Source organism: Parus major, chromosome 1A, assembly GCF_001522545.3.
Source record: "Parus major isolate Abel chromosome 1A, Parus_major1.1, whole genome shotgun sequence".
Lineage (NCBI taxonomy): Eukaryota > Metazoa > Chordata > Aves > Passeriformes > Paridae > Parus > Parus major.
The window spans coordinates 3305588-3326301 of record NC_031773.1 but is presented as its reverse complement, the minus strand read 5'-3'; the positions used below and the strand labels follow the sequence as shown (position 1 = coordinate 3326301).

General features: G+C 44.4%; 1 protein-coding gene across 1 annotated transcript in view; it reads left to right on the top strand.

Moving 5' to 3' along the window:
- SFMBT2 (Scm like with four mbt domains 2) overlaps positions 1 to 17957 on the top strand; it is a 90874-nt gene extending 72917 nt beyond the window's left edge. Inside the window, exons 16-20 of the mRNA XM_033514583.1 lie at positions 5680 to 5855; positions 7320 to 7492; positions 9229 to 9477; positions 9627 to 9755; positions 11707 to 17957. Of these exons, the coding sequence (XP_033370474.1) occupies positions 5680 to 5855; positions 7320 to 7492; positions 9229 to 9477; positions 9627 to 9755; positions 11707 to 11847 (868 nt within the window). The 3' untranslated portion in view covers positions 11848 to 17957. The remainder of the gene's footprint in view (positions 1 to 5679; positions 5856 to 7319; positions 7493 to 9228; positions 9478 to 9626; positions 9756 to 11706) is intronic.
- Positions 17958 to 20714: the final 2757 nt, after the last annotated feature.

The window sequence follows — 20714 nt, the reverse complement described above, 5'->3', positions numbered from 1 at the left end:
TAGCAGCTGTGAAATCAAGTTGTAATGCCCTATATTACTCAACATCCTCTCCTGCAGAGAGCTGAGCTTACTCAGTTTTCCTATTAGCGGTATCCTGAGTAGGATTTTATTGGGGTTTCCCACTTGAGTGTGGAGATCTGCATTGTGCAAAAGCAGAAATATCTATTTCTTAAGGCTGCTGCAGTCCATATTTCTAATGGGAGACAGCCTGGAAAATGTTTAATTGACCATCCACGGTAACGTTTTATGGCCCCAGTCACAGTCCATGTACGTGTTCCTGTGTGCCCCAGAGGCCTCAACCTCAGCTCTCCAGAGAGTCAGGAAGCAACTTTCAACTTTATTAAGCCACAGAATGGATCATCCCAGGCTCAGAGCCGGGACAGCAAGTTTTGAAGTGGCTTCTGGGAACAGCAGTGGATTTTCTTCCAGTGTGGCATTGCCCTCTGAGGAGACAAAGCTCATGGGGGCAGCATCTTGTTCCTGCAGCCCTCTGGCTTCTGTGGCTGCTCTCTTCACAGAGCAGTGCTTGCCTTTGGGTAGTTTGAGTCCACTTTTAATAGTGGATGGCAGAGGGTTGACATGCCCCAAGACTGTCTGGCTACCCTAGCACTTCCTTCTTTTCTTCTCCTTTTGTTTGTTTGAGTTGCTCCATTCAGAGGTTTTAGTTGAATCTGGTTGTTTAGGAGCAGAAAGTAAAACACAGTCATGAAACCAGATACCGTGGAGCATGCAAACAGCACATGACACCTTCCAGCAGGTGTGACAGTGCCCCAGAATCTTAAACAGAGACCTATAATGAGCAGCAGATCCCTGCAAAGAGCAACATCCAGCTCTGTGAGCTCTGGATGGTGCCTGTTGCTAAGGATGACAGCTCCAGAGCCAGCTGTGATGGGACACATCGTGTCACCACCTTCTTTCTGATGTGGACTGGCACCTCCTTGGATCTTGGCAGTGCTGTTTGTTTGCAATGCCTGCAGTAGGGTAGAGTAAAGGGATTGGTGGAGAGAAGGCTGCTTTTCCCACTGTCCCAAATGCAAGGTTTTGCACTGCCAGGAATGCATTATCTCAGTCTTGGGGCAGCCTGTATTTAGTTCACTCTGCTGTCATGAGTGACCACTGTGGAATCCATTACGCTCACCTTGCAAAGAAGATAAAACAATTTAGATTGTCCAGAGAGATATTTTTGCAGTGTGTGATGGCAGCAGTTTCCCATCAGCGCTACTGGCTCTGTGTGAGAAGAGTCAAACCTGATTTATTGGTGATGATGAGTTAGAAATGTCAGGCTTGATCCTCCTGAGTTCCCATGAGGGCCAGTTGAAGCTGTTGGCATTCAGCCCTTATAGTTTGATGCTCTTAAGTTCAGTGCCTACATCTTGATTTGCCTTCCCAATTTTACATGAAATGCTTAAGGGACTTGATGCTTTTCAAGGGTTTTCATTTCTAAGGACTGATAGTGGGGCTGTTTGGATTTACCCTTTTTTTGCAGGATTTTGGACATAAACAAAAGCAGTGTGTGCAGAAAGTTATCTCCTGGGTCTTGTATGAAGCCCAGTTGATCAAAATAATAAAGATGAGTATTCCTGGGCTCCTTCATTAAGTGAAATTCTGAAAGCTGCTCAAATCCGGTAGCTGAACTCTAGGAATATTTACCCCTGTGCCAGACATCATTGCTTATTTATGAGGCATTTCAAAGAAAGCCCTTTCAGTGCAGTTGCTTTAGAAGATTGCCTTTAACTTGTGATAGGTGAGGCTGAGGTGTTTGAAATCTTCTTTGCCTCAGCCTTTGCTAGTGAGGGTTGGCTCTCCGGCTTCCCAGGGCCCTGATGGTGTTTGAGGGAGAAAAGTGTTACCCACAGTAGATGGAAAAGAATCTAAAGACCCTGGAAGCAAACTGGATGTGCACAAGTGCATGGAAGCAGTTGGGATGCAGCCAGCTCTGCCTGGGAGAAGTGGCCAATGTCATTGCAAGGCCACTCACTGGCGTGTTGGGAAGTTGATGAGGATGAGGGAAGAATCCTAATTTTTGGAAAAAAGCAATTACCACACCCCTCCTTAGGAAGGGCAAGAAGGGGGATCCAAATAACTACAGGCTGACAGCTTAACTTTGTTGGAAAGGTTATTAGCCAAATCCTCTTGGAAGCCATTTCTGAGAACATGCAGGACCAGTGGGGGTCTGGCAAGAAGCAGAGGGCGAGTTGTGCCTGATGTGATGAGGTAACTGGTTTGGTGTTGAGGAGAGAACAGTGGAAATTAATTTGTGTTCATTTTGAGCAAGGCTTTCCAAACCAGGATCAGTGGAATGATTTAAACCTTTTATTTCTGTAATCAGAAGGAGACTCAATGAGACAAGGCCTTATAACCAGAGCATTCCAGTGCCCTTTCTGAATCCTATGTTCAAGAGTACAAAATGCCACTGGATGGTTAAATAGCCTTGAAGGATGTTAACTTCTTGTGTTTGGCAGACAGACAAAATAGAAATTTCTAGCAAAGAATAGAAAGGAGTTTTCAGTCCCCCAAAAGGAAATTGAGACTTTTATCTACTGAGTTGTTCAAATTAGTCTCAAGAATTGTCAGAATGCCTTAGAATGGAACTTTTGAAAATGAAGATCTTAATGTTCTTGGTGTATGACAAGTTTTCCAGCACAAGACTTTCTGTGTCATCACACAGCAGTCCCTAACTGGAGCTTCTAGAAGGCGCTATGTTCTCATGAACCTCTAATCTATTTTAGGGAGCTTCAACAGAAGAATTCTTTTGTTGTTCATTTAATATTTTTGCTTCTGGATCAGCAGGCTTATCTTTCATGGAAATAGTTCCAGCCTTAAGGTTTTCTCCAAGTTTGGGATCTGAGGGCAGAGAAAGGGGAAGAGGAAACTAATATCCTCTGGTTTTAGCTGAAAAATCTTATTTTAAAAGAGCAGCAATTTCTAAGAAAACCAAAAATATTACCCTTGACACAGCAATTTTCCAAGTCTCCAGTGCTGCCATGCTGTGCATTCAGATAAATGCTGCTTGCAAGTGGTTGAGAAGATAGGAGCCCTGGTATAAAAACATAAATTGGAGCATCAGTAGTTGGTAACTTTTTGAGAGATGCTAATGGAAAAGGTTTTCTGACAAAGGAGCTCCTTCTACATGGCTGTCCTAGAAACAGCTCAGATTACATTTGGTGGTGCCTGTGTTAAGAATCTTTAGTGTGTGAGGAATATGGAAAATATTAGTAGAACCTGGTTTATAGTTGAAAGAGGTGCTGCCAAGACCAAAATGATGTAAAAAATATTGCTGTGGCCAGTACTAACACCTTGAGTTATTGCGACTGATTGGTGCAGTCATGGAGATCTCCATTTTGCCATCCTCTCAGTTAATTAAAATGTATGTTGCATTCAAAGCAGACTGTGAAATCAGTCAGTTGTTCATTTTCCTAGTTTCATCTTTTTCTTTCAGCAGGCTCTGTAGTACAATGGGTCCTTCCTGGGCAGCCGAACACAATAGGAAGCACACAGTTAGAGAAAGTCAGCCATCCTTGAATAATACCCATCAGGCTGCTTTCTTAGCTTATAAGAAGGAAGATCAAGAGGCAATTTGATTAGAGTGCTTTTGCTGGGAAACAAAACCAGATGCAGTCTTTTCATCCTAGTGGTGAAAGTCAGAACAAGGACAAATAAATGTGAGTTAAATTCAGATTTATCCAGACATAAAATGAAGGGTAGGTACAGGTGCTCCCTGTGCCATGATTCTTCCAGTGTGGAGGCTGGTGCTCATCTGGAAGTGCTGGTTTAGTCCAAGCAGAGTTATTTGGGTCCAGGTGAAGGCAGCACAGTGGAATCTTGCTGCCTGTCCCAGACTCACTGACCCAACGATCCAGGCTCTTGTTAAACTTAATGGCTCCTGGAGAAGTAATAAGTGCAGGAGTCTTTTCAAACACCTTGAGAAGCAATATAAAACTTTTATAAGTAGATGCATTTAAATGCTTCTGGCATTTGGTGGTTTTTGTATTAGGTATTGCCAAGCCCTCCTCAGCCAGCCAGCCTGCCTCTGCAGCTGTTTCATAGGGAAGCTGGGATCATAACAGTGCTCTGTACCTGAGAGGAACACTTTTCCCTTTACATCACCTGTCCAGGTCTTTAAGGGTAGTGAAAAGTTGGCTCATTGAACCATTCATGCATTCAGGTGAATGAATCTGATGAAGGATTGTCTTGGCACCAAATGGGGTATGAGAGCCTGGCACCTTGCAGGAATGCTCATTAAGATTTTATGCTGAGGTGATAATTTGGATTGCAACCTGAGGATGGTTGGACTGGGCTGTTCTCAGACCCAAGTTTCATTTGAGTTTCCCCATTATAACACTTCATGTGCCACAGTTTCAAACCCTTTACTCACACCCCTTTGTTTCAGAAAGAGCTGTCTGAATGTTTTAACTCTCTAGTCACATATTTATTTCATCACCTCCTTCCCTTCCTCTCCTGTATCTATCAGAAGCTGCTAGGAAACTGCAGATCTTTATACACTGACAAATGCTTTGTTTCATTTTTCCTGGTGACTGTATTTTTGTCTTTCCTTGCCTCCCATCCAGTAATCTTTCTTCCACTGTTGTTCCCTCTTTTTCTTTCATTGTATGTTACTTTTCCCTCCTCTGAGCACATTTGTAATGCCAGTACCGGGCTCTGGCGTGGTTGTCTCTTGTGTTGCATTCCTCAGGATGCGTAAGAGATGTTTCAAAAACCTTATCTCACTCTTTACAACAGCTTGCTGCTGCTGTTTAATAAATTACGGGGATAATTGGTTTTCCAGAGTTCACATCTACAATGTGGTACAGCAGGGATGTAACTGTATCTTTCTCAGCCATTTATCGCTCAGAAACACTTTGTATGAAACACCGAAATAAATGTTTTAGTGGCATAGCAAATTTAAGACAAACGTTTCATTGCAGGTTTCTGCTCCAAGCATTCCCTGTAGGAATCAGTTTTTAGGGCCTGTTGCTACAGCCCTGTTAAAAAACTCCAGAGACTCCTGATGAGTTCCTCAGGTTTTGTAGTGCCCACGTCTCAGAGGGGTGAAGTCATCTGGTCCCGGGGTGGCAGAGATTGTTGTTTCACCCAGATATTTCTTCACAATGAGTTTATCCTGATAGCCACAGCTGGCACCATGAGTCTGGGGAATTGTTGGGAGCTGGAATGTGATATGGGAGCAGGAAGGATGGCAGTGGAGAAAACCAAAGTGCACTGGGGGGCTTAGAGAGCTAGTCCAAACACAGGGTGGTGACCAGAAAGCTCTGCAAGGTGTATAAACATCTGATCATGGGTCGGTATGTGAAGAGAGACTGCATCCCTCTCCCAAAAACTTTGCATTAGTTCACAATAAGGGCTTGCTGTCCTGTGTAGTATCCTCACCAAGCCTGCTGAGATTTTTTTTTCCTTCTCTTGCCACATCTACAGATAGATCCAATGTGAACATAGATTCCTTCCCAAATCATGTCCACACCTTCAATTTATTTCACACTTTCCTTCCTTGAGTCCATCTGAAATGGAGCCACTAAAAAAAGCAGATCTATTCCACCTGCATTCTCAAGAGAAACGCTCCCAAAAGTCCCTGGGGAGGGTCTCTCTGTGGCAGAGGAGAGTCTGGTCTGTAGCACCACAGGATTTTGCTGGATGGGTGATGTGGGGTCCTGTACTCCTCCCTAGGTACAGAGGGAAGACGTACAGGGCGACCGTGAAGATCGTGCGGACGTCGGACCAGGTGGCGGATTTCTGCAGGAGGGTCTGTGCCAAGCTCGAGTGCTGCCCCAACCTCTTCAGCCCTGTGCTGGTGGCTGAAGTCTGCCCTGAGAACTGCTCCATCCACACCAAAACCAAGTATAGTGAGTATTGGAAAAATGCCTCTTGGTGCTGGAGCCAGAGAAGTGGGAGATGGTGTGTGGTGAAGAGCAGGAGTTGTGTGATACGTTAATTCTGATGAGGATTCATCTCATCTAAGAGCAGTTATTTAGTCCTGAGGCCATCTGAGGTTCCCTCAGAGTCCTGTAGCAGAAAACTGTCCCTCTCACTCCATCCTAATACATCTGTTGGAATGTCATCACTTTTTGTAAGTCTTGACTTTAATTCATATCTAAAGTTAACACAAAGAGCACATAAAAGGAACCTGCAGTGGAAAGGAGAGATTTTAACTTGCTGCATCTGAGACAGCTTTGTTAGGTGAGATGAATCCTCTTGGTAAAGAGTTTCTGGCATGCACACCAACACAGGCCAGAACCACAGTGCTGAGGTGCTGGAAGATTTGGGAACACTGACTCTCTGCTCAGAGTGTTTAATATTTAAATATGACTCTTCCTGTTCAGGAAGGCTGTTGTTAACTGTTCAGTGCTTTTTGTTGTCAATATTACTTGTATTAGTGGCTCTTAAAAAGGTCAGGAAAGTGGAAGTGAGTGTTGTCCTTCCTCAAAGGTTGCAGAAAGCAGTAAAATTGATTTAAAGCAATTCTTTTGAGTTTGGTGCTGGAGTAGAAGGAGAAAGGTGCTCAGGGGGATACTGAGATCACTGGGTTTTTGTGGAATTCTACACTTGAGCTGGAGTCCTGGCTCCCACAGGTAGCAAATGGAGAGCTGAAGGAGGGCAGCTGGGGGAGCTCCAGCTGAGGTTGTCCCATCTCAGAGTTGATGGTTTATGTGTCTGGATGAATTTTTTCTCAAAACTCCAATGATTTGCTGAAAAGGCCTCAGTTCAGTTATGAACCTTGGCATGGGTGCCAAGCACCATTTTGGTTATCCTGGGAGACCCTTGCTGGTGAAGGACAGAGTGTCTTTCATCCCCAGAATGTGTCAAAAGGCATTTAATACAATCATTTAATGTAAGGTCAGAGGACCCTTACATGCTCAGTTTCAAGCTTGGCCACAAAATAACTGAGAGTAATAAAAGCCTGTTCCTTTGTACACGACTGAGGATAGCTGGGCCTCTCCCCTCTCTGCTGAAAACTTTAGCAGATTGGAAGGGTGTCTCAGGCTGTTACCTCACACAGAACTGCACTGGACCAAATCTGGAACTTGTTGGCCTCTTTCCCTCCAAATCACTGCTCAGCTCTCCCTAAACACGTTGTTAAATTCTGAAGTCTTCATTCATCATCAATAAATCTGGGTACATAAGAGCTGTAACACTTTGTGCTAGTCCAGCATGACCTACTTATGCTGTACATTTTTTTCCAAATCAATGTATTTTAAAGTTTAAATTGCACTTAGAGTACAGTCCTGAACCTGTAGCAAGGAGCAAGCCAAGGTTCCCTTCTTTGGGTGGTTAAAGTTTTTAATGGGCATTGTGCTTTATTTCTCCAGCTTATTATTATGGGAAGAGGAAAAAAATCATTAAGCCACCAATTGGGGAAAATAACAACATGAAAAGTGGCCATGTCAAGCCAGCCAGACGCAGAAAGAGGCGGAAATCTATTTTTGTGCAGAAGAAAAGGAGATCATCAGCTGTGGATTCAAATGCTGCAGGCTCTGCGGAGGTTTGTGTCACACTGGGATAAATCAGCAAAAACCCCTTGGTGCCTTCTTGTTCCCCATTCTGCATTTTCCTTTTGCGGGGCATCTCAGCACACCTGAACACTTCCAGTTACTGTTCTGGATCCTTCCTTGCTGCTCTGTTCTTCTAAGGTCAGACTGGTTTTATTGGGGCACTCTGGGGATTTTTACCTTGTCCATTTCAGAGGTTGCAAGCAGATTTTTTGCTCCCACCTTCCCAATGCTCACTGGCTGACATGCTGTCTAATATATCTTTATTTTAGTTCCTTCCTTAAAAGCAGGCAGATGAGCCTGTTGGATGCTTTGCACAGCATTTAGCAGAGTGAAGGAGCTCTGTGATCCATGTCTAAGATCTCCCAGTATAGGTAATAAATAATAATAGCTCATAGCCATTGTGGTTTCCAGGAATTGTATTTTTTTTTTATTTACTATTCCTAATATTTTTGGCTCACAACATCAAGCCGTAGCATACAAGCAAATGGTTTGTGTCCCAAATACATGAGATTTGAGGGCTCAGTCTTTCTAGTCTGCTGTGTGATACAGCAGGGTCTGAGCCTCAGCAAAGATTCATGTCCTGATTAAACCTGGAATAGACTTAGTTCTGTGTGGGCTGTTTTCCTGGGGCTTTTCCCATGGTGGCAATAACAGAGCTCATGTGTGGTTTCACTTCCTCAGCTGAGTGCCAGTGATTGCTGCTTTGTGCAACGTGAAATAAAATTGGTTTACTTAAATTCCCTCTACTTCAGCTAGAGGAGGTTATTTTATTCAGCTTTCAGTTGATTGCCTGCATCTTCATGGCTTGGTCCTCATTTAGGTGTAGTTCTGCTTCATTTCCTCAGATTATACCTGCTTCAAAGGAACTTAAACTTATGTTAAGCCTAAATCAACCATTAGCCAAGTTTTTCAACCTTTCAGCCAGTACAACTATCTTTGTCTAAATTGCTCTTTCACTCAAGACCTGAGCATGGGCTTTGGGTGCCTGCTCACATTTGGATCAGAGATAAGCTGTCAAAGCCATTTGGGCAAGTTATATGTATATAAAGTTCAAAATGCACAGTTTCCATCAGTTGGCGTGTGCTTGTAAGCCCTGTGTGACAGAAATAACAAGAATCTGGTATAATACTTCAGATGGAACTTTGGGCTTGACCTCCAGCAGTTCAGTGTTGGGCTGAAAGCAGGGAAATCTGGGTAAAATCCTCTGTCCTGAGTTTTACAGAAATGTTACTGAAAGAGTGCTATCCTGAACATCTAGACATTTTTGAAAGGCACCAAAATTTCCCTTTTTTCATGACCAATTGCACCCAGACCAATTTGAAGCAATGTGAAATTTAAAGTCAAGCCTGTTTCTGATTTTATTTCATCTCAGTCAACCTGAATTTCATTTTATCCTCTTAGTATTTTCCATTTCTCCTCCTGCGCATCTGCAGCACCACAAGTTTGGAGATACCAGCCCAAGAGGGGAACATTTCATGCCAGATGAGTTACTGCTCTTGGCCTTTATTTGGGAGGAGAAAAAGAATTTCGTGCCACATACTTTTCCTTTCTTCTGCGTTTTGTAACAAACCTAAATCGGGGCTAATTCACTTAGCGCTGTAATGAAAACGTAATTAGGTTACAATGAATGTTACCCCGGACCAGCACAGCCACAGGAACGCAGTTTGACCCCGTGCCTTTGGATTTGCTGCCGTATCCATCTCCTGGACGCTGTTTGTCTGTGCAGGAGAGCGAGGATGACGAGCCGGACGCGATGGAGGACGAGACGGGGAGCGAGGAGACGAGCTCGGAGCTGCGCGATGACCAGACGGACACGTCCTCAGCCGAGGTGCCCTCGGCCAGGCCCCGGCGAGCGGTCACCCTGCGGAGCAGCGCCGAGCTGGACAGGCCTCCTCCCACGGAGAGAGCCCGGCGGAGCCGCAGACCCCAGCCCCACTCCTACAGCGAGGCAGAGAAGGGCACACCAGCCAAGGAAGTAAGTGTGTCCCATTTCCTACAGAATTCCTCCTAAATTAACCTGCATTGCCAAACCTTGCTGGTCTGAGGAGGGCATCCCTGCCCTGGCTCTCCACGGGAGGTAGTTTGCTTTATGAACCCCTTTCTTCATTATTTTTTTCCTCACAGGAAATTAAGCAGGAAGAGGAAGAGAAGCTCATCCTGGACAGTAACCCGTTGGAGTGGACTGTGACTGATGTTGTGAGGTTTATTAAACTCACCGACTGTGCCCCCCTTGCCAAAATATTTCAGGAGCAGGTAGAAGTGATGTTATCGTGTGTCCCTTTGTGTCTGTGGTGCCTGTTCTTGGTGGCCGGGCCTGGGGATTTGTTAAGAGATCATGATCAGACTTCAGATCCGTCAGACCAAATTATAACACCAGTTCTGGCAAGACATGAAAACCCTTAGAAATTTGAGTCAGAGCCTTGCCAGGTCCTCAGAAAGTCCAGAAACAAAATACCCTTGTGAAAAACCCTTGTGGAAATCAGGAGTTTTAGTCCTTTCGTGCCAAGGTCCACGGTGCCATACTGATGGCCCATAAGTAGGAGCCTCAGTGTACAAATAGCATAAAAAATGGTTACCTGATACATACCAGGCTTTCTCCTGGCCACATGGGCTCCATCCTGTTCTAAGATACTCACCTGGGAAGCAGAAAAGTCCTGCTGGAAGCCCAAACTGGTGGACTGAATTTTCCTGTTAACACCTAGGTGTCCCAAGTGTGTAGAAAACCTAACTAACATTCCTCTGAAGATGTGCTAGACAGGTCTTGAATGACCTAAATTCAGGAGATGCCAGTCTTCTCCCCATTAAGCAGATAGGTTTCCAGGAGCAGAAGCCAGTGTTCTTCATTTCAAGCCAGTGTGAGTGTGAAAAATTTACATAGAAAGAGCCATCCCACTGCTGAGGATGAAGGGCAGCACTAACAAGCTGCAGTTAGGAGGAAGCAAGTGTGGTTAATTAGTCAGTGGTGTTGCCAGGTGCTCACTGAACTGTCTCTGATTCTTCACCATGGATGACTCCAGCTTCTGTGGCTGGGAGAAGGTGGAGGGTGAGTGTGGAGTGAGTGAAACTCTCCGGAGCAGGGTGCTGCAGCTGCTGTCACAGCAAGCTCCAACCATTCATTAACCAGGCTGGAACAATGCCAGGGCTTGGAAGCCAACCCTATCTCTCCAGAGAGTTTTATAGGGGCTTGAATCAAACACAGATGACTGGAGCTTCTCCTCGTGAAGCCCTGGTGCAATGGTCTGTGCCATCGACCTTCAGTGGAGGATGGCCCTGATCCGTGGACAGTCCCAATCAAAGCAGCACTTCAGGTGTCTAAATCCTCCTTGTGTTTAATGCTGCCTAATCAGGGCTGTCCTGGGGAGTTTATGTTAGCTGTGAGTTGCTGTGCATAGACTCTGATCCTTCCTAAAGGTTAAAAAGCACTTTTGTGGCCTGATATCTCAGTCCATTAACGAGCAAAGAGAACTTGAGCTCTCTGTTAAGAAGAGGATCATAAATCCAACAGAAGTTCCCAATAAAATTGCTCATCTGGTGTACTGGTTCATGGAGTTTGGTGCATAGCTATGCTTGAGGGAAAGACATGACCTGCAGAAGTCCTTTCCAGCCTAAGCCATTTTGGGATTGTGGAATGTTAGAGATTGCAAGAGACCACCTGGATTTGGGTGGTCCAGGCCCCTTTTGGTCATTCAGCAGTGGAACAAGGCGGGTCCTGGGTGGACCTAGGCACAGGGTATGGAGCAAGGCAGACATAAACCTGTGATGAACAAATCATGGGTCAGGGGAGGTGGGGAAAGGGTCGCTTGGCAGTGGGACCAGCATCAGTTTCTCCATTCAGCTCCCTCCTGTGTCTCCTGGCACCTCTGCAGTCTGCCCCTTGTTTCAGTTCCTCAGGCATGTAATGGGATTGATCAGATCTCTGTGGACTCTGCAGAGATTCTTTAGGTGATCCCTCATTCCAGCAGCTGGGAGGCTTTTCCCAAGATGGGGTTTAAGGTGGGAACCTATGAAGAGGCACTAGACAACTTCTGAAAATGTTGTATATCAGGGAAATGAGACAGGCAGTGTAGAAGTGGGGAAAAAAACAGAGGATAGAAGAACCTAGTTTTTAGGGCAAACTTCCCTTTTTGTTCCTCCAAACTTGCTTATGCATTCTGCCCTCCAGAGTCCACAAACAAAACCATTTTCCCTGTGTTTCTCTCCCCAGGACATCGATGGCCAGGCCCTCCTGCTGCTGACACTGCCCACAGTGCAGGAGTGCATGGAGCTGAAGCTGGGTCCAGCCATCAAACTGTGCCACCAGATTGAGCGAGTAAAAGTTGCTTTCTATGCACAATACGCCAACTGACTGCACTTCTCCATTCCTTCCTGTCCCCCTCCTTGTTCCCTGTCTTTTTTACCATTTCAGCTTGTTCAAGGGGTTTTCTGCCCCCATATCCTTTTTCTTTACCAAGAACAAGTGGAATTGGAAGCACTGGGTTACTGTAGGGGGAAGGAAAACAAACACAAAAAGGAACAAGCTACAAATGGAACTAACTTTTCTGTACTTGTAAAGCACATGGAAAGACTGCTGGCATCTCTCTTTGTGAGCCTCTCCAACCCATTGCCCAGTGGTGCAAGGCCAGCATGGATCAGGTGGTTTGTCACCAAACCACACCTATCAGTGCCAGACACATTCCCAAGGAGAAGGGTCAGACGTGTCCAGGTGGGTCATGGTTTGTCTAGGACAATTTCTGGACATTAACATTTCTTTTAGACAACTCTGACACTCCTCTTTCATATTGAAATGTAAGACATCATTTGTAGCATTACCTGGGATTTAACTGCAAGTTTGATCTTGGTGATCAGTGTGCTTTATTTTTTTTCCTCCTGCCTCTCCGGTTTTACAAAAGGAAAAAGTGTTACACCAGACATATAATGGTTATTCCTGACTGAATTTTGAAAGGGGACTCCACCCATGGTCTCTGTGATATCAAAGTTGCAGTGGACTGACAGGGGTGACACAAGCCCTGGTGGGGCAGCAGCACATCCTGAGCCACGCTGGCTCTGCACTGTCAGCTGAACATCTCTGTGATGGGATCTGTACAATTCTCCATTCTTGTACAGGAACATGAAGGCTTTCATAGTCAAAATCTGACTCTTCAGTTCAAGTCAATATAAAGACATGTCTTTGAGCCATATGGTGACAGCAGACTGGGATCAAGGACTCCTGCTCACCCCTGTGCTCAGAAGAACCTACGGACCAACACCAGGCTCCAGCTGCTGCATTCTCCTTCATTGGTTTCCTTCTTAAATTCTTTGGAGAAGAGGGGGGACCTTCAGATATAAATACTCTGGAATACATCCAGATCTTGCCAAGAGGGTGTTTTAGGCAAGAAGCATTGACTCTGCCATGGATCACTTGGGAATTCCTAGCTTGTCTTTCCTGATTTGTCACTGAGGAATGGGATGGGTGCAACTGCTGCAGGCTGGACCAAATGCTGAGACTTCATCAGAAATGTTCTTACATGGGAGATGAGCAGGACTGGATCTGTTCTCACCTGTTGCTTTGTTCTGAAAATTTTTTTCAAGTTTTAATCAGTTCAAGTATTAGTTGCCTCTGCATCAAATGGTGGAGTTTTGTTCTTCAGAAATCCAGGAACAGGGTTCTGTAGTGGTGCAGATATTAAAAAACTGGGGTTTAGACTGGATTTCCTACTGGCAGTAGCAGTGAAATGTGACAGTGCAACTGATTTGAGAACTACTTGGATCCCTCTCAGGGTCCCCTGAAAGCATTTCTCAGTGTTTCACCTCTGAAGACAGAAGGATTGCGCCCAGAAAAGTGAGAGAACAGCCGAGAAAATCAGGGAGGCTGCTTCTCCCAGCTCCTCCTCACTTCAGCCCAGTCCTGGTGTTACACCTGTCAGCAGGAGACAGCTCCTGGGAGGATTCTGTCAGGAGAACTGGCACATGAGGTTACTCCAAGGAAGAGAAGCAGAAAGGCTGTTTGCTAAACAGCATCCCAGCACTGATACTTTACTCATCAAATCCAGCTGCTTCTGCTGCTCTGATGTTCTTGCAGTTTCTGGCATCTGGGATTTGTCAGAGACATTTAATGCCTTCTGGGACACACTGCAAAAATGTAATTTTTTGTCTCCATCAGCCTTGTAACTGTAGATACTCCTATGGCAGCTAATTCCTTGTGGAGGCATGACTGGGGACCAGACACACACAGAATCTGAGAGCAACCAGCTCTAGTGCTGGCCAGTCAGAATGGGTGAAGCATTGAGCCTAGAACATGGGAATCTTTACTGGTTGTTTAGGGAAGTTAAACCATATTCAAAACTCAAACTATTAAATAACAAAAAAAAAAAAAAGTTCTAATTTCATCTTGTGCCAGTTCTTTTTATTTCCACAGGTTCCTCTCTCCTTGCTATTTGTCTTTCACTTTATTGTTCTTCAGTGTTGCCTCGTTTATCACTTTCTGTCCTCTCAGAGAAGTTGATAACCTGAACTCCTTATGCTAAAATTATCTTGAGTGGTAAATGCTTTACTAATCCTTTTTAGGCTGCAGGCTGAGAAGAGATACAGGATTGGGGTACTGTTGTCTGTTGCATGGATTGCTTTCCAGAAAAGCTGGAGCTGAACTTCTTGGGCCATTTCTTACACAAGTGGAGAATGGTTGATGTGGAGTTTAACTATTCAATATGCTCAGATTGGGCAGAGATCAGAAGGAACTAAATACTCTTGCCTGGACTTTGTTTCAATTCTGGAACATCGGTAAAGCTTTGGAGTACTTCAAAGGAGATGATGGAAACCCAGTCTTGGTAGAGTAAAATACCACTTTTGCAATGTGGAAGTGTAAACCACTGTAAATTTGTGGGGTTTTTTGTTCCAGACCTTACTGATTTGAAGTTCAATTCAGCTCTGCTGCAGTTTCACTGATACACTAATGACAGGTGAAGTCACATCTTCTCCCCTCCCTGTTCTGAATTTGGCATCCAGGCCTGAAGTTCGTTGTGTTATCAGTTTCAGAGGGCCACTGCTGTGAAGTTCTGAGCTCAGGACTGTCCAAGGCCATTGCCAGGGGCTCGGGAGCAGCCCTACTGTTATTTCTGGGCTGTTGGATGCTGACCTTCAGCACCACCCTGACACAGACCGCTTTGCTCCCACAGGAAGGCTGTGCAGGTGTTACTGGGCTCTCTTTGGGCAGAGGACCAAAGATGGGAGTTTTTGGAATAAAAAATAGGGGACTGAAGAGTGCATGGTGCCTGCTCATCTTTATCTGTACTGGCTTCTTTGGAGCTTGCACTCAGGCTGAACAGATCCATGGGCAGGTCCCTGCTCCCTTCACAACCCTTACCTTGACAGAACCAGCCAATTCCCACTTTGCAGGCCCAAAGCATCCAGCTCTGAAATTGGATTAAAGCATTAACTTAAGAAATGTCCATGATTCTCTTGTTGGTCATCCTGTCTTCCTCCTGCTGTCATGGATACTCTTCAAGAAAAATGATCTTTGATTTCAGGGCTTTTCTTCCTTTTTCAGCTCACAAACACAGCTGCCAGGGTGACCAAACCCTGGCTTTTCCTACCTCTCAGAGGCATGAATGCTTCTCAGCTCTGAGGAGGATTTCAGGATTTCTAGCTCCTTCATGTTACCATATTCCATAACCCTTGATAGTTTATTCCTGCAGGGTGCAGAAACCTCATGAAAATGTGGTGTGCTTCAGAAAATACCAAAATCCAGGCACACCTTGTCCTTAATGAAGTATCCAGTAGATGCATGTCCTAGTTGAGATGGTCTGATCCACCCTGACAGAGGTATTTGGATGCTTGCTGGAATTTAAAAAGTTTCTCAGTGGAACACCTAAACTCCTTTACTTTACTCTGGGCAAACAGCTAATTTGCCTTAAACTGGAAAACCACCATTCCTTGGCTTTAACTTTCAGTCTTTTGCAGTCCTGGTTGAGTGGTGTCCCCATCTCAGCCTTCTGAAGGCAAAGCAGGCAATGTTGGGCTGCCATAATCAACATTTAATCACCTTAAAGCCTGCGTTGGTCTTTTCAGGGCACAGAATCGAATTTGGCAGAGCTGCTGTGCCATCTCAGTTTCAGAAGCTCCGTACAATCAGAGCACTTCAGATTCTTTGTGCTTTTCTGGTGCAGTGTGTCTGGAAAATGATGAACTCTGAGTGTTCCTCTCATTTCCAAATTCAAGTGCCAAAAGAGAACAACATGCTGCAACTGAACACCATTAAAACCAGCTTTATTACACGTGGATAAATACAGTCCCAAGGGCTCCCTTTTGGTGCTACAATATGTCACGCTGTATTTTCCAGTACTTGGGATTGCAAAGCTGATTCTTTACTCCAGGAAATATTTTCTGTAATCTGCAATGTCTTGAACATTAGGATTTTTTTTTTCTTGTGAGTGTACACTTTTTAACTTGGATACACTCAACAAATGTTCCTCCACCCACAATCCTGGGTGTTTTGGAGATGTTTTATATAGTATATTTATGTAAAAACTCTTTCAAAATGTGGATGCATGTATATTTTCCACTCAGTAATATTATCACATCAGCTGACCCAGAACTAAAGGAATCTTACTCAGGATTTGATCCAGAAATAGCTGAGGTTAGTGTTAAGGCCCTCATAGATGTTGGGGCTGTGGGACCAATTCTTCACCAGTTTCTCTCACGTGGAAGCTGAAAAGTCTGCACTTCATTAACAGAAAATTTAAATGTCTCCTTCTCCTGGCAGGCAGAAATGCAGCTGCAGTCTGCCAGACTTACAAGAGAGTGCTTGTGTCCTTAGGTGCTCATGAACTCCCAATAAAGGAGCAGAAGCCTTTAATGGTCTCATTTATTCTTTGGTACAATACTCCAGCAAGAAGTGTAAATGGTGTTAATGGCTGCACATAGAATATGAGCCAGTCATCAAAGATGAGAATTTTATAGCCCAACAGTGCTTTAAATGTCAACTCTCCTGCAGAATGAGAGTGGTTTTGCAGTGATTTGGTGCCATGCACAGGAATTCTCTTGCAGAGGACACATGAACTGCACAAACCTGGGTCATAGGTGCAAATACTTGTGGCCTTTCTTTTTTTTTCAGTCTATTGTGTTAATTTTTGTAATGAAAAAGTTAAGTCTTGATCACTGCCAAGGGTGTGGGAGAGGGGAGAGAGGGCTTCAAGAGAAAGCCTGGAGTTCTGGGCTTGAGTTTTCTTTGTGGAGAGGGACCTCTCGGAACAGAAGCACAGCTGGGGTTTGTGAGCATCGTTCCTTAAAGCTTCTCTTTTTCACAGCAGAGATGGTTTTTGAGTCCCAGCAGGGGCCAGGTGAGAGGAGGGAAAGAAGCTGGCAGTAGACTCAGAGCTACAATGCTGAAAGGTTCTAATTTTGGTTCCCAGTGGAGATGGAGAAATCTGGCTCAGATATCTCTAGGCTCCTTGGCTGGATAGGAGGGAAAGTAAGTCTTTCTTCATTGTACCCAGCTCCTGTGTGTCTTCTGGGGTTTGTGGGCTGAAGACTCTCCTCTTGCATCTTCTAGACCTGCATAGGAAATATCAGGCTAAAACTTGAGCTCTCTCCCACAGGAAAAGGTGAAATTGCCCAGAGTTCAGGTTGTGGATATATAAAGCACTGCTCTGTGTTGTGATGTGACAGGATGAAAATTCTCATTCCCAGGGCACCCTACCTGCTGCTTGTTGCTCCAGCCTTATTTGGATTATGGACATATATATTTATAAATGTCTGTAGTTTATACATTATAAACATGTGCATTCCATTTCCCAATCCCTGTTCTGCCAAACCTGGTCAGGATGTGCCAAGTTGTTCCAGCAGCCTTCACCTTCAGGGTGGAGATCACCCAGGGATCTTCTTTCTGGAAAACACTCACTTGGGGAAATGGTACCGTGACACTTTGCATGCACAGGCAGGGGTGTCCTCTGTGTTCCAAGGGAGGTGAAAGTCTCAAATGCAGCCTTGGAGGGGAGTTGAGTCTTTTCATGTGCCTTGTGCAGGACAAGCACTTAAACCCTCCTGTCTCTCATGGAACAGTGGGAATTGGCTCCACAACCAGCAGTTACGCTCCATTTGTGGTGGTGCATGTTGGAAAACTTTGAATTGTTTTGCATTCCAGTTTGTACTGAAGGTTTTGACTCCAAGTTTGTGTATATAATCCCTTTGGTGTGTTGATACATATGTGTGTATATATATGTATATATATGTGCGTGTATATGTATGTGTATATATATATACATATAAATCAATCAATGCTGGTGTTTTTACTTTTTAAAGTTCCCAGGGCGAAGGGCATGTTGTCAGTTTGCTGTAAGATTCTATTCTGTATATATGTTTCCATGTAAATAAGTGAAAATCTATATTCAGAGTTATATTTTAATTTTTATTCAGAACGAAATCCCTTTTTACTTGAAACAGTTGTAAGCCACGTTGTTAATAAAGTTACAATAAGTCATATATCTCTCCAGAGTAGTTCTTTTTGGTTTGACAGGGCTGTGTTTTGATGTATCTGTGTGTCCATGCTGCCTGGATCAGTTTTGCCTTCACTGAGCCCCCAACTTCCAGAGGTACAGCACAGCCTCCCTGGCTCAGCCCTCCACTGATGCCAAGCTGAATACTTTGAGTTATGCATCTTGAAATTCTTCCCAGATGCAGGACATGGAACAAGAAAGGTGGTGGGTGGTGAGGAGACACAACAGTATCCAAGGATGTTTTAAGAAAGTGATGGGAGCAGGGTGAAAGGCGGGAATGAAGATAATTCAGTGAGCAACAGGCAAATGAGGGTGTAGTGAGAGAGGAGCTGGTGGCAGCAGAACAAGAGTTATAGCAGGGCTGCAGCACATGGAGTAGGGAGACAGAAAATAAAACTTCCCCAGGTGCACAGCAGCCATTGAAGAGGAGAGAAGCCATTCTGCAGTGGGGAAAAATAGCTGTGAATTCCAAAGGGTGTGCTTCAGACATACCTGCTCTACCAGACAAAACCTTGTGTGTTACTTGTCTTGTGTGACGTTTTCCCTGCACTTACAGGCTGTGCTGAGATTAAATTCCAGCTTTGCAAGTCCTGTCACCTTTCAGACCTCTCGATGGCATCCCAAGTCCTGCTCTCAAGGTCTCTGTTGGGCTGGCTTGGCTACCAAGCATTTGCCACTGGTCTCCTCACCCATCCCCTCTGCCTCAGTGAATGCAGGGTGGTGCACACCCTAAGAGCATCCATTGATGTGTGCATGGGGGAAAGTGAGCACAGAGCCCACAGAATTGGCTAACAACTCATTACTCTTTTTAGTTCTGCTCCATCAATGCTATTTTGAAGCCTCTTGTGGATCCAGCAAAAGGGGAGAAACAAAATTTCCCTTTGGGTTCCACCATTTCTCCGATTTTATCAAGACTGGCTATTTTCAATCAGTCAAAAACACAACAAGAAAATAGGGGTAGGGTGACTTTAAAAAAATAATCAAGCCATTGAAAAATTGTTATTTTACGATGTCAGCAAGTCTTGGGATGGTAATCCTGTGGTCTGACTCCTTATGACACTGTACTAAACTCCCAGGTTTGGGAGGGACAGAAGTGCAGGTGGTCAGAGAAGTGACCTGTCCAGCCTGCCTTGGGAATAAGGCATCAGAGCAGTGGGCACTGCTGAGAGTTGACAAATGGCCTGCTGGACCACAGAAGAGCTCACTGAAAGGTGAAGTAGAGAATGGGAAGGATTTATCAAAGGAAATAATTCTGAGGTGAATCTGATGGTGACATAAAACCAAAAGAGCAAAAGCTTGAATGGTTTATGATATTCCTCAGGATCCAGAGGTGAGAATAAATCCATGTATCTCCCCATAGCTCATTACATAGTCATTTAAAAGTAATGCAAAGGTCAGACACTGGTCTTTAAATTTCTGCCCCAGTTCAGGCAAGACTCTGAGCTCTGCATAAAGCTAATTTTTGGAGAATATTAAGTGATTTTAGTAAAACCCTGGCAATATTATCTGAGTTCCTCAAAATTAATGACCAACACATGAAATATGGATGCCATATATCATTTCCTCAGGGGAAAAATACCTACCAGTCAGTCTTGTTGCTGGTATCACAGACCAAGACTTTGAAGACATGTCCATTTTTAGTGTTTTTCATGTGCAATTAATTTGTGAAAGATTTCTAGATACTTGATCTGATTTGTTGACACAATCAAGCAGTCATGTAAGTCACGGAAGTGTGAACACCAACATATAGTCAACCATCCTGTAAAAAAACACCTGCAAAACAAAAGTTATATTTTCAGGTCTCTGAGGAAACACCATCTTCCTTTCCTGCATACAGAATGAACAAAACAAGCAGGCAGTTATATTTCATTCCCAAGGTTTCTAGACAGACTTTCAAGGCAAATAATTATTGTTTTTAATAACCATGTTGTTGCTGTTACTGCTGCTGTTGATAGCAGTTTTATTGCTTTTTTAATTTCAAGATTCATGCCTTTCTGTGAAATTTAATGATTCTCCAAGTCCCTCTACTGCTACAATATTTACTTAAGACTGATACACCTCTTGCTGTAGTGTCTGTACTCAATTACTGTAAGTTGATTTTATAACTACATCTCAGCCAAAGTTGTAATTATGCTGTCTTCTCTAATATGTCATAAAATCTTAAAACCAGAGAAAAAATAGTGCTGCAGGACACCTTGAGGTGTCAGGTTGACTGTTTCCCTCTGCAAGGCAGGACCAATTAGACAAATCTTGTTCCTATTTGGCATTTGTTTAACCTGACCTTCAGATGGGTGTCAAAATAAGACCTCTAGCAACAAGCCTTTCCCCAGCACTTCCCCAGCATGTAAAACAAAGTGATGGCATTTGGATGATGAAGCGTGATATTCCCAGGCAAAACCACAGAGCTGATGTTGCCATGGAATGACCGTTTCATTTTGAAAAGCTCAGTCCAACTGGTGATTAATGTAGCAATTAATAAAAGTAAAAGCAGAAAATTCATGGTTAAGATGGATTAGATTTCAAGGAAGCAACTGTGGTTATAATTTCTGTACTGAGGTGGGGGGCAGAGCTTGTGATGGAGATGACAGCAGAGGAGGGGAATGGAGCTGGGAGGGGGCTGGAGCCCCAGGAGAGGCTGAGGGAGCTGGGGAAGGGGCTCAGCCTGGAGAAAAGGGAGATCAGGGGGGTCCTTGTGGCTCTGCACAACTCCCTGATGGGAGGGGACAGCCGGGGGGGTCGGGCT